General features: G+C 37.3%; 1 protein-coding gene across 1 annotated transcript in view; it reads right to left on the reverse strand.

Annotated features, from left to right (window-relative positions):
* Positions 1–540: 540 nt before the first annotated feature.
* Positions 541–14,877, reverse strand: part of hay (ATP-dependent DNA helicase hay) — a 29,877-nt gene continuing 15,540 nt past the window's right edge. The window contains exons 13-17 of the mRNA XM_071590463.1: positions 13,882–14,046; positions 8,768–8,954; positions 6,157–6,305; positions 969–1,091; positions 541–732 (exon numbers count right to left, since the gene is read on the reverse strand). Coding sequence (XP_071446564.1) covers positions 610–732; positions 969–1,091; positions 6,157–6,305; positions 8,768–8,954; positions 13,882–14,046 — 747 coding nt within the window. The 3' untranslated portion in view covers positions 541–609. The remainder of the gene's footprint in view (positions 733–968; positions 1,092–6,156; positions 6,306–8,767; positions 8,955–13,881; positions 14,047–14,877) is intronic.

Below are 14,877 nucleotides of genomic sequence, written 5' to 3' on the forward strand. Positions count from 1 at the left end.
TTTAAGTTTAATTATAATATGCCAAGTATCGCGCTAGCATTGTATAGCATTAAGGTCATCTGAAAAAACTCCTCTGTCCTCAGGATCACGGATATCACAGTAAACAACTGCATCGTTAGCAAATAAATGTACCTCACTAGTAACTACAGAGTCAATGTCACTATCATAAAGTAGGAATAAAAGAGGTCGTATAATACACCTGAAGTAACCACTATTGCAAACTCCAGCTATGACTACTCTTTGTACCCAACCATTCAAAAAGTGTTTAATCCAACCCCGGATATTTTTATCTATGCCATATGCTTCTAGCTGTGCGAGCAGTTTACTATGAGGCACTTAGTTGAAGGCTTTCATGAAATCTAGAAAAATTGCATCCACTGGAACATTCCTCTCTCCCAAAGCAAGAACATTTATTAGATTGTCACACAAGCAGTCTTCCGACGGCACCGTAGGTATCATCTTGGAACACCTTTCTCATTGCTAAATCTTCCATTAGAATGCAATGCACTCTGGTTTTCTGATATAATAAAATAATATCTATATCTTAGACAAAGTTCACATTTATTCAAATTTATCACAAATTATGACAACAGATAAATAGTCTGATCTCTAAGTCCTAAACTTCTTGAACAATGGATGTTTAATTCCACTCATGGATGACCTCTTGTACTCATAGTAGACCGAGTCATCTGCTCCAGACATTGAGCTCATATTTCCAACTCTACGAGTTACCTACAAAGTGAAAATTACACTAATTTGAAAGCAATTCTAATGATAATTCCAACCATTAATATGAGATGCATATTATTAATAATATTTCAACAAGGCAAATTTTCATTTCATTTTTATTTCTAAGAAAATTTTATGAAATGAACAGAGGAATTTTAAAATTTAACGTCAATGAAAATACAGTTTAAACAATTAATGTTCAATATACCACAGGCATTGCTGTGACATATAATGCTTACCCCAGGTGCTCCTCTAGGTCCCTCACCAGGGATCCTCTCCTCATCTGCATCTATCTCACTGGCCGCTAGAACTTGCTGAAGAAGTTGGCCCTGCTCTTCTCTTGTCTTGTAACTCAGGTCCTCCTGTCAGAAGACATCCACATGAGTATAAGCTCATGCCATAATTTTATGGGAAATATATGGGATAATTTTTTATTCTTGGTCGACTTTTTAGTATTATGAAAAATGTTGATCTAATTCTATCTCTTAAACGTACACTCATATTTATATTCATTTTAAAAGACCCTTTTACAGCACATACAAGTAATAACATAATTTATATTCACACAATAATGATAGATCTAACCAATAACCAGCCATTTACTGGCAACAAAAAAGATTGACAATCAGTCACAAGAAAAATTCAAGAAAACTACGAGGGTCATCCGGAAAGTAGTACCCGTTCGTGCCGCATGAAGTGCTGACGACGCGAGTAGCCACTGGACGAGGTCAGATAGCTTCAGTGGCTTGTCTGCCTTCTCTGAGCCAAGTTGCGTGACGCTAGCATTGCCTGTGTTGTTTCTGTGATTGTTTACAATGTTTAAAAAAATTGAGAACGCCGCCAGTTGTGAAGTGAGGGCAGTGATTAAATTCCTCAATGCAAGAAACGTTCGCCCATGTGATATTCATCGCCAATTAAAGGAGGTGTATGGAGACAATGTAATGGACGAGTCGTCTGTTCGGCGGTGGTGTCGCAACTTCAACATGGGGAGGGGGAACACACACGACGATGAGCGTTCGGGGAGACCGTCTGTCATTACAGACCAACTGGTGAGCTCAGTTGACGAATTCGTGAGGAACGATCGGCGCGTCACAATTGATGACATCTGTGAGCATTTTCCCAATGTTTCTCGAACAATTGTTCATGAAATTGTTAAACACCATCTGCATTATGCAAAAATTTGTGCAAGATGGGTCCCTCGCGTATCTCAATGAGCTGGCGGCGAAGGACTATGCAGCAGGAATACAGAAACTTGTCACACGTTATGACAAATGCCTTAATTTGCTTGGAGATTATGTTGAGAAGTAGTTTAAAGTATCCTCTTTCAAATAAAATTTTTTATGTTTGTTAATATTTACTTTTGTGTCTTTATTTCACGAACGGGTACTACTTTCCGGATGACCCTCGTATCATACTGGTAAGAAATTTTCCTAGCAAAGAAAATCACTCAAAAACTATTTCTTCTGTTTTCTAGCTATGTTGCACCTTGCATTAAGTAGCAGGATTCACACTCTATTTGCTCTATGTGAAAATATAATGGTCATATTTATTATGAATTTTGACCTTTCATTGTTTCCATTCTTTTCAAAAGCAATTTGCTATTCATTAATAAGTAGCAAAAATATAGTGGAAGCATGATGTAACAACAATCTTGGTAGGAGTAATACATATGTAATACAGTTTATTGCACTATTTTTTACACGTGAAATAATAGAGCAATAGAGAGACACCTACCCACGCCAGGTACCCACAGTGGTTATTCAATATTATAATAGATTCAATATTTGTAAATTAATGTACATCATATTGAAATGTAATGAAATAATTGACTTTGTAATTCCACGCACTTTATTTAAAAACACGACCCAGGTTTCGACGCTGAACGTCATCATCAGGTGGTCCTCATAGAAGCACGCTGGCTATATATACCTTCTGATCATAGGAGGGGGGGGGGTTGGTCAGAGAGGGAGGTTGGAGGGGTAAAAAGGTTACAATGTAGCTGGGAAGAGAAGAGAATTACATTTTTGATTTAGAAGAGTGGTAGGTCTAGGAGTGGGGAGTGGGAGGGATACAAAATTTCGTTGGCAAGATCATCTTTCCAACGGACACATTTCAAAATTTCTAACTGCTCCATACATCATATATTAGCATCTTGATTTTATGGCAAAGCACACATTTTCAGTTTTCAATGTCCATTTTTATTAACGAGTCGTTAGTTAGCAGAGACTGTGGGTAACTTTGCACCATAAATGTGACATGACAACATTCACCGTCCCAAAATAAATTTAAAAAAAGTGTTTTTACAAGTTAAAAATTAATGTTTAAAAAGAGACTAAATTCAAAATTTTGAAAGTTTTTGAATCATTGAATCAAATTCTCTGAAGATATGCACTTTTTACAAACAATTCCAAAGCAGAAGTTATCATGTCTAACGAGTGCGGCATATGCTCTGTAGTTTCCTTTTCATGGTATTTCATAATTTGGAAACCAATACTTATATCATTCTTGTCTAAGTAAAACGATTGTTTGCACACACAAACTATCTAACGAACATAACCCCAATGCATGCCATTGCTGCGATTCATCCGACAAATACAATCGCAGTGCATCAAGAGCTGGGTATAACATCTACACAGGTGACAAATCTTGGATCTATGTGTATCAGCCCGAAAAAAAACAGTAATCCACTGTATGGCTCTTCCAAGACGAGCTAAATCCAACAAAAGTGATTCCTGCACGAAGCACATTGAAGAAAATGATTGCCTGTTTCTTGGAATAACTGGACATGTGGCACCGTACCGTTAGATCAATGTAGAACCATGAATTCTGAATGGTACATGAGCATTTGTTTGCCAGAAGTGCATGGTGAAATACGGAAAAAGAAGGGACTAAGAAGGATCATTTTTCATCATGTCAGTACAAGCTCTCACAGATCAGCTGATACAACTACCTATTTGATGGTCCAAAATGTCAAATTGATGGGTTATCCTCCGTACAGCCCTGATTAAGCACCAAATGACTTCTTTTTGTTCCCATTTATCAAGAAAAAATTGCATGGCCAACGTATTTCAGCACCTGAAGAAGCCATTGTAGCATTCAAAAACCATGTTTTGGAGGTACCTCCATCGGAATGGAAAAAAGTGTTACGAAAATTGGTTCGAGCGCATGCCAAAGTGTATATTGATTATCATGGAGAATACTTCGAAAAACAATAATGCCATTTTCAACAATAAATTACTGTCTTTTCATTATTAGGCTGAAAATATGCATCAACCCTCTTAGTAGCTTCATCATCAAACATTGACCGTGATCGCTGGCAGTCAGGACATTTCCACTCCTGTTTCTTCTTCTAAGAAATGTTCCTCAAAGTACTTTCAGATAGTCCAGGGCAGGAGAAATGTGTGCTTACATCACACAACGTAATATCAACATAGAAACTGACTTTTGGAAGGGATTTACTTAATTTTCCACATAACATGATGCTCAATTGTTTTCGGAGTGAACACGAGGTATTATTGCCAATATTAGTCATACTAGCATGTACATACACACACGAAAACCACCTCCAATTCCAGGAACATTTAAATAACAAATGGCATTGAAAAATCCATTTAGCACTGTAGCTGAATGAGCATAATCATGAAATACCACAACACACCAAAAAGTAGGCCACTCATCCAAAACACTTAATTTTCAGCGAAGAAGTGAAAAATTCACTATCACGCAAATTAAATGAATTCAATTTCATATTTAAAAAGACAATTATGGAATATTTTTATGAATTTGAATATTTTGGAAGGGAACACTACAATAAATATTCCAAGAAAATAACAAGCTTTTGAACTCATTATTTCCTTTTACATTTTTACAGCCATCCTTTTAATGATGACATAGGATATTCCATGGATTCTGTAACTTTTTCATGAAAATCCTTAAAAATGATAACATTAAAGGAGTAGCTTGTTCTTAGCCAGCAAGTGTAATGGTTTTTGCCACATTTGCCACCATTTAATCAAAAGTTTCAGTTCTGCTGAGGGCAATACAATGGGTGGTTACCACCAGACTATATTCTATTGTTTCAGGCTTCACTTCGTGGAAGTAATTGAGATCCATTATTGAAATAGAAAGAAAGACTCGTACTTTTCCACAGATTTTATTATACGGCACAACGCGTTTCACCGACTTGCGGCATCATCAGGTACAAATTTGCAAAACAGACAGAGCAAGCATATATACCCTCAGGACAGAGTGGGGGCGGGGAGGGTTGGAAGGATTTGAGGGGGGTGGGGGCTCGCAGGTGCGTTGATGGATTGTTTTGACCATTTCCAGGCTAATTTCTCGGAGAGGAGTGGGGAGGGGTATGGGAATAATTGCTCATTACAAAGTGTCGTGTTGGGGTTCACCAAGTGCCTTCTAATCTCTAATTGCTCGAGAGCGTCCATTTTTAATCCTTTTGGGAGTGTGTGTAATATCTCTGGGACAAAGTCACTGCTGTGGTCGAATTCTAGTAAATGCTTGGCGAAGAGAGAGTTGTTATTCTGATTTTTGTGACACCTAGCGTGTTCCTTGACTCGTAACTTGATATTCCTGCCGGTCTGACCGACATAAACGCTGTTGCAATCCTCGCATTTCAGTTTATAAATGCCTGATTTGAGAAGGCTATCCTGGGTGTCTTTTCCATTGGCTAGAAGTTTGGAGAGGGTTATGGGTGGGTAGAAGGCTGCTTTGAGTGAGGTGGGTAGGCAGTTGAACCCCAACGCGACACTTTGTAATGAGCAATTATTCCCATACCCCTCCCCACTCCTCTCCGAGAAATTAGCCTGGAAATGGTCAAAACAATCCATCAACGCACCTGCGAGCCCCCACCCCCCTCAAATCCTTCCAACCCTCCCCGCCCCCACTCTGTCCTGAGGGTATATATGCTTGCTCTGTCTGTTTTGCAAATTTGTACCTGATGATGCCGCAAGTCGGTGAAACGCGTTGTGCCGTATAATAAAATCTGTGGAAAAGTACGAGTCTTTCTTTCTATTTCAATAATGGATACCACCAGACTAAATTAGCTGTATTATATTTATATATATATATGTTTAGCTGTATTATCATTGCTTCCCAAACTAAAAACCTTTGAGGGGCCTACAGGATGGCAACATTATCCACTCAGTGCAGCGACTAAAAATGTGAACTAATTTCAGTTCTACCAGCTTAATTTGGTGTAGGAAACCTCTATCTACATATATATAATTGACATCTCCCGCCCGAGGGCAACACCTATAGTTATTGGAAAAAAACCCTTGCACTGATGGTGCTCATGGCTCAGCACAAGGTTCCACATGAATAGATGATCAAAACTTCTAGCATCAGCTACATAAGTTTAACCCTCACCAACGCATGAAGAAATTTTTGCACTTTGCAATTCTTATAACATACCTCATCCATTCCTGCTAGTTTGGTAATGACTTTGTAACAGTAGCCTTGATTCACTAAGAAGCGCTGCCTCTTCCGTGAGTAGCTCATTTCAATGGTGTCCTGTGACACAAGGGTGTAGAAAAAGGCATTGTACTCTTCCGCAATGGCTCCTGTTGGAATAACAGAGAAAACAATCATGAACCCAGTTGATCATACAAATTTGAAAAGTCACCTCCTTAAGACTATCAAAAAGGGGCATTATTCACAAGTTTTAACATACTCTTTCTTATTAAAACAGCAAGATCATTCCATAATGAACTGGACAGTACTGAAATTGACTATAAATGTATATTTCACCAAAATGAAATGATCAACCATTGTTATAAGAAGTAAATGCTTTTACATTTTTCGAAGTAACTGAGGTACTGAATGAACGAAAAAGATAACTATGCACACAACTGCATGTTTTGAATAACTTCACTACAACCCAGGTTGTTTCACCCTGTGCTTGTTTCTTTATTCCTCTCGGGTAACATCTTCATCTTACAGGTACAAGGTTACCATTATACCTCAAAGGGTTCCCGCAACACTACTATTCACATGCATTTTTCCATGAATTTGCTGAAAACCAATGCACACATAACACCAACTGCTCAAAGCTGTGTAGGCAGATCGGAGGTAGGGGCAAGGGCATGTCGAGTTAAAATATTTGCTGCCATGAACTTGATTATGTTAAATGCACAAATAATAAAAAATTAGAGCAGAAGATCTTGTCATTTTTAAGGATTCATTCCAGGATTTTTTTCTCAATCAAATCAAATGAATGTAATAATTTGACTTGCAGTTGCAAGCTTGCTGAAGCCTAAAAGCCTTTTGCATCATGATGTGGATTTGTTGTGCCTAAGAAGGGTTTTTAACTTAAGTTTGTGGAACTGGCATTTACCTCCCCAACTGCTTTGAAATTGGAATTACTGCTGACATTGCACTGCCCACGAATGACTTGCATCAGAGCTTATTTCATCATGGTATTCATATTCTCCATTATATCACAAAGCCATTTATAATGTGCATGACAACATCGTAAGAAGCAAACACAACGATGAAAAATAAAAACTCAAGAGCACATGCACCGTGAGAAGCCCAACTTTGTAAATACAACCCATACAGAGAGTTTCAAAAAACTATTACTTTCATCCGAAGTAACAAACCACAGGAATCTACCAAAAGGCCAGTTTCCAGCGCCTGCATGAAGCATAATTTAGGCTATACACCTTTGTTTACTCAACTACCCAAGTTTATAAATGCAACTTCTTAGTCTTTTACCATTCATGACCTTTTAGGGATATGCCTGCTCAGACTTGCTTTAAACTTTAAAATTGAATTATTTGAAAGAGCATGAATGTTGTTCCAAGATTGGAAAAACACCTACAGAAACTCATTTTTTCCTCAAAGTTTGATTTTTGCTTTAAAAAGTGAAAGATGACATTTGACGATGAACAGTGTGGAGCAAGTTAAGCAACCACCAATAGGAGCAAATAACAGTAGACAACACTGTGGCTAGCATTGGAATCTCTCACAGTTTGGTTCATCATATTCAGTCTGACATTTTGAATATGACATAAAAAGTAGCAAAATTCATTCCTAGAGTATTGAGAGATAATAAAAAACAATATCATCTGGGTGTTTGCCTCAGGCTCAAAGAAACACTCAAATATTGCCCTACCTTCCTAGAAAACAGGGGAAAAAACATGCATCTACAGCTATGGCCCCACGACAAAATATCAATCTCCTTCATGGAAAAGCTAACACGTGCTGAGACCAAAAAAATATGAATGAACAGGGCCAATATAATGGGAAGGATATTTTTGATATGATGGGATTTCTTCAACAGGAATTAGTTCCACAAAGTGAGAAAGTACAAAAGGTAAACAATTGCTGAAAGAACGTCTTCAGAAGATTGTGGAAAAATGTACATTAAAAGAAACCGCAGTTGTAGGAAGCACTGGATTGGATCCTGACAGCACCTCCTCCCACATTGTCAGCTGACCTGTTTCTAGTCAGAAACAAAATGGCTTTCACCCCACACACTCCCCATTCATCAGACCTTTTAATTGCTTGATTCCTGTGATTGAAGAAGGGGCTAAAATTCCCGATTTAAGAGCGCAATGAACTCTAGAGAAATTCAAAGTGGTTTCTTGACATGGTGTAAAAGATAGATTTATTTTTTTTGGGCAGAAACACCTGACTCGGCGCTCAGATACAGAAGAGAACGCACTACACTTGTACTTACAAAGGGACAACAGCAAATGCACCAAGTGACAGCCCTTTGCTTTTCATCCAATCAGCCCCAGAATGTTTTGACTAAGCATCTAATTTATATTCTTCCAATAATTTCATAATGTTTTTCAGCAGGGGAATAGCCCTAACTTTGGAACAGAATATAAATATCTGTATTTATCACTTTCTTTCATCCCGCCAAGTTCAATCGGCAAGTGTTATTTTTAGTTCCTTACGGAGGGAAATGCTTAAATTAATTGATAAACCCATGATGAACAATGGATCCAGACGTAATGGCCAAACCAAAAATTGTCCGAGCATTGATACTGATGCTGAGTGAATGACATTAACTTGCCTTTCTTTGCTCTCAAAATTCTGCCAAGACGCTGAGCTTCTTGTCGCCTAGACCCTCCATGTGATGAGATTTGAATCAAAACATTCGCTTCTGGAAGATCAAATGATGTGTCTGCAACTTTGCTCACGAATATTGTATTCACTTTAGGATTGAATTTGAAGTTCTGCAATATCTGAATTCTCTCACTCTGAAAAACAAACGCAATCCATTATAAAACACAACGGCAATAAAGCAGAGTAATTGGAGATAGAAATGGCATATCTAGGCTATTTACACTAAGGATAAATCAATAATAATATTGGGGATCACCCAAAATGAAATTTGAAAAATTGTTGACTCTATTGAGTATTTTTGATCGACCATATTAATTTTAAACATACAATTCATCAATAATTGTGAAATTCAATGGCAAATGATTCCCTCCGGTTCAGCAGTAGCCAATTCCAAATGTGTTCTGTGTATATCTATGGGCCTAAAGCGGTAGGCCACTGAATAATTCATACTCTCCTTTGCTTTCCTTTCACAAAACACAATAATTCAGAGATTAACAGGAAATTACTTTCACATTTATTACAAATAATAAATGTTAAATAATAAATAGTAATAAATCATGTTGGCTGGAACTGACAGTAAGCCTATATTATGAACATACACCGTACAATACATGCAAAAGAGATTTTTTAGCTAAATGAATCCGTATTAGTTACTATGAGCACCAACTGGCATAGAAATAAAAATTTTTATTATGCCCTGGCTTTACAATTAACCCCCACGGATGGACACTCACAGCAATACCCTCCCAGCAACACCATCACCGCAGGATGCCCTCCCACTCAAAATATCTTGACCCCCACAGGTAACATCGCTAATCTTTGCCCCTCCTACAAGACTGAATTCCTCAATAATGACCTTGAGTGACCACATTTAACCCAAATACCTACAAAATACCAATGCCAATTTGAGCAAACTTTTTTGCCCCTAAGCCCGTTTGCACCAGAATTCTTCCCTAAAAGCCTCCACAGATCCCTAAACCTTCTTTCACCAAAATTCGTCTCTTTCCAACTTGAAGGTAATAAATACGTCTTGAAGTCTTTCCTTTTCAACCATTGATCTACATGAATGATACGTACCTTCAAGAAAAATCCTTATGCGACATTTTTAGATGTCACCCTCGTTCTTTTCCAATAATTAACTTCAACGCTTAAAGTCTCTCTGCACACCTTGACGAATTGTGCCAACTTCTACATGACAATGATGTTCATGCAATTTCAATTGCTGAGACTTGGCTTAAGCCTCATATGTCTACCACATCTGTCGACATCCCTGGCTACAACTTTTATCGACATGATCATATCGGCAAGGGCGGTGGAGGCATAGGTGTCTACGTGAAAAATATTTCTCATTCAAAATTATATCAAAAAGTTCTTCCATTTACTGCAAAAGACCTGATTTAGCATTCTTAGAGATAACCTTCAACCTACAAAATATAATTTTAGGCATATTTTACTGCCCACCCAAGGTAGGTTATTTTTCCCACTTGGAAGAAGCCTTATCTTCCCACATTCTGAACTATGACCATGCTATTATTGATGGTGACTTCAATGCCAACTTTCTTCCCTCAACTGAAGACTCTAAAATAATTACTAACTCTATATCATACCTTGGCCTTAGCATACCTCCCCTAGAACCTACCCATCACGCATCTTTATCAACAACATGACTAATTGCAGAAATTACAGCCAACCCTAACAAAATCACAACATACAGGCAACTTTCTGCCCAGGAATATCCACGCATGATGTATTATTTTTAACATACTCAGATGTCCTAAATTTAAGCAGAAATTCATTCTTACTTGCAATTTCAAGTCCATAGACAACAAAGACCTAGTATCCGATGCTACTACCATTCTATGGCAGTCTATAGAACTCATCGACGACATAGATAAAAAAGTAGATTTAATACATTCTTAAATGACCTAGGAGACAAACATGTACCATTAAGAAAAATCGGACTGTCAAAACCACGCTCCCCATGGAAAACAGATGAAATAAAAGCATGGATGTGCAGGCATTACGCAGCCTATAGCCTGTTTAAAAAACATAAAAACAAAAATGTATTCAATGCCTACAAAAAAACTGTGCAACAAAACTAAGCAAGTCATCAGAAATTCCAAAATCAGATATGTCTTCCTAATATCTATAGAGCCCCTATCATATATTTGGAAAAACTTGAAGCACCTTGGTGCCGGCAAAATTAAAAGTCAACGCTCCCTACCTGCTGACATTTCTCTGCACAATCGTAACCATTTATTCACGACCCCACCAACGGAAATCGATCTTGATGCAAAAAATTAATACTTATACAAATTGTATAATTCTGGACAAACCCAAGTTTCTGCTGGAAGCTCATTCAACATTTCTCCTGTTACATAAATGCAAGGCCTCCAGGCCCTCAAAAAATCAAGTCCTCCTCAGATTAGGCTAAAGGAATTTCAGCTATTCTTATACACAAATTACTTCCCAATGTGCTTCCTGTTATAACTCATATCTTTAATTGGTCCATCTTACCTGGGACATGTCCCTCGCTCTGGAAGCACACCCTCGTCCGTCCCATCCCAAAAAAATCGACACCAACTAAAATCACTGAATACAGGCCAATCAGCATTTTGCCTCCTTTATCAAAAGCATTTATCGGGCTATCCGACGTTCCTTTTCACATTCAACAGAGGGCGTGATTCACTTTTATCTGTCATACCATTCCTCGGCTTCAGAGCTCGAGGGATTGAATTCTGCCTACTTCCAGCTGACTGGCACGGGATTTGACGCGCCTCAACGCTGTGGAGTGATGACGAATAACGGCTCCACAAAGGCGGGAGACGTGCTCATGGAATCTCTATTGGGGAGTATGGCATCGCAATTCACAGGGAAATTCAGATGCTCTCTCATTCCCCACATCTCATATGTATTCTCGAATTGATAAAAGAAATCCCCTACAATCTTCCTTTGACGGGAGGGAAAAATACAGGGGTAATTCCAGAAGTACCCGAACATAGAAAACACAAAAATTTTGGAAAAAATGTACTTATTTTTCAACATAATCTCCTTTCAGCTATATACACTTTTTCCCGTGTTGCTCAGTAAGTTCAATACCCATTTTACAATAAGAACTGTCTATTACCTCAAAATAGCCATTAACTGCTGACATCACTTCTTCATGGTTCAAAAATCTTTGACCACCGAGCTATTATTTCAGGTTTGCAAACAGAAAATAATCCGAGGGGGCTAAAGCTGGTGAATTAGGTAGTAATTCAAACTTAAATTCATGAATTTTGGCCATTGTAATAATGGATTTGTGAGCTGGTGCATTGTCTAGAGGAAACAACACTTACTTCTTAGCCATATGCTTTTGCTTGATTTCTTTGCTTGAGCGTCGCAATAAGTTTGCATAATACGCGCAAATCGCCGTTGATAGTTTTTCCTTTTTCAAGATAGTCAATGAAAATTATCCCACACACATCCCAAAAAACCGATGTCATGGCCTTGCCTGCAGATGAAATGGTCTTTGCCTTCTTTGAAGTCAGTTCTCCCATTTGAATCCCTTGTTTTGAATGCCCTTTTGTCTCGGGTGTGAATCAATGGGCCATTGTTTCATCCATGGTTATAAAACAGTGCAAAAAGTATTCTGTTTTGTTGCTGTGAAACTTTGCTAACACTCAATTGAAACGTCTTCACGACGCTTGTTATTGCTCAAGTGTGAGCAAACGCGGCACTCATCTTGCTCATAGCTTTCTCATGTCCAAACTTTCAGTTAATATGCGATGTACCGCACTTTTTGAAATGTCTACTATGTCTGCTAACACTTTCAGTCTACAATCATCCAGTATCACTTTGTGGATTTTCTTCAACATCTCTGGAGTCATCACCTCATTTGGTCAACCAATGCAATGCTCGTCTTGACAGCATGTACCCAATATTTACGGTTGTAAACGAAGGAACAGACTCACTCAGAGTAGAATTCAGTTCAGTTTTTATATTGGTTGGGCTGAGGCCTTTCAAATAAAAGTATTGTATCACATAACGATGACCAATATTCTCAATTTTCACAAATTCACTGAAAACATTCACTATTGATGGCTGCCAAACAAATACTAAACAACTTGGTGTCTTCAAACTCGAAACATATGCTTTAGAGACTGCATACTTTCTACTACAGTGATATTTTTCAAGCAAATACCGCCATCTCTAGGTCAGGCTGGGTACTTCTGGGCCTTCCCACGTTTTGTCTTCCAAAAGGCTAAAAGAAACGAGAGCCCTTTACAGCAGACAAATCATTACAAAGTAAAAGCCGATATTATTGGAGTGCAAAAGCTAATAAATAGCTTAGAGGATATATTTTTTCTTCAATCAAAAAATCTATCATTATTGCTTAATCTTAACTTTGCAGTCAATGGAATAACAATTTCGACAAAATGTTGGAACTGAAAGATACTCTGCTCGCAGCTCAATGGCAGAGAAAAAAATTCTCCGTGTTTCAAGTGAAAAATAAGGCTCAACGACTTCCAAGCTGTATAATATTCACTGTGACCAACATCCTATGCTATTGGAATTAGACTTTTGATCAAATATATCAAGTCTCATCTCTCCTTATGAATTATAGTGGGGCAATTCACAGATTCAAATTATAGACAATTAGTCCTAATCATGATCTGCCTATCACTTATCACTAAAAATATCATATTTTCATACTTAAAGATATCCAAAATGAATACAAAAAGACAAATAAAAATACCACAGATGTCTTCAATCACATACTTTGATACACACAGTGGAATATACAACTGAGATCTGTATTCAAATTTGTGATCAGAGTATAGAGCAAATATTTAAGGGAAAAATTTCACAGAAAATAGATTTTCAAGACTGTATTTTTCATGCAATTGAGCCAGTGATTGCAATGAAGTTTAGCGGAGTAGCATTACTGTAGATGAGTAATTGAAATGAAAGGAATACAAAGGAAATTCATTTTAAACTTATTTTTCGGTATATGTATAATATGAAAAAAGTCACTAGTATCTAAATAAATACTTCTGCAAAACATACTCAGATGCTTACCTGAGATGTCGGCCCATAAATAAAAGGCTTATTCATTTTTACAGCATAATGCCTCAATGCAAAGACATTGTCGGAAAAAACAATAATTTTATCACTTCTTCTTTCATGGTATCTAATTAGGAACTGGCAGGCTTTGAACTTATTTGGGTTCATGACATAGAGAAGCTGAAAAAAAATAAATTTAAATGAGTAGCAAATCAACACCAATTGAATTGCTAATATGATGCAGTTCAAGCAGTATGTGTTTCATTATTGATATAATTTTTAAACCTAAGGAAATGTATATCAATGCATCCCTTAGAAATATATGTAACTGCAAAATCTGCAAGACTTGAATTATTCCGGGGAAATAAATGGGTGTGCGCTTACAGGAAACTAATTATTATCTGACCTTTTAAAATACCCATTTACAAAAAAACAGAAGAACATTTTACGTTTTGTTAGTTAAATTGAGTAAATTTTGTATTGGAACCAACCACACCAACGGGATAACCATAGTTTCCCCAAATATAGTACCTGAACTGAAATCAGAGCAGTCACCATGTTTGATTTTGCTGTGTGTGGGCGAGATGGCTTTTGTGAGTGCAGACATATTTTGGACTCTGCCGTATCAGAGAATTACAATTATTCCCCTGATGGTCACAATAGTTTGGCATTTCAGAGGGACTCCACTTTACCTTCTGTGCCATCCATAAACAAACCAATAACATTTGGCAATATATTAAATATACGTAGACATTTTTCATATAAATTAATCAATGCCCTTTCAAGAAGAAAACCTTAATATATCTTAAACACATTTAACTCATTAAATAATAATGAAATTCTGAATTCAAATAAAACAATAGCTACACATAATGTATCTATCATTCAGGAGTGCCCTGACAATCATGTTAAATTATATTTGAACTTGATTCAGACCAGGTAAAAATGAAGATTAGACTGAATATTTGAAAATGATCAACCTGTTATTAGTAGAAATCAACATTACCATTA

The sequence above is a fragment of the Hetaerina americana genome, unplaced genomic scaffold, assembly GCF_022747635.1.
Source record: "Hetaerina americana unplaced genomic scaffold, ioHetAmer1.1.p SCAF_4, whole genome shotgun sequence".
NCBI lineage: Eukaryota > Metazoa > Arthropoda > Insecta > Odonata > Calopterygidae > Hetaerina > Hetaerina americana.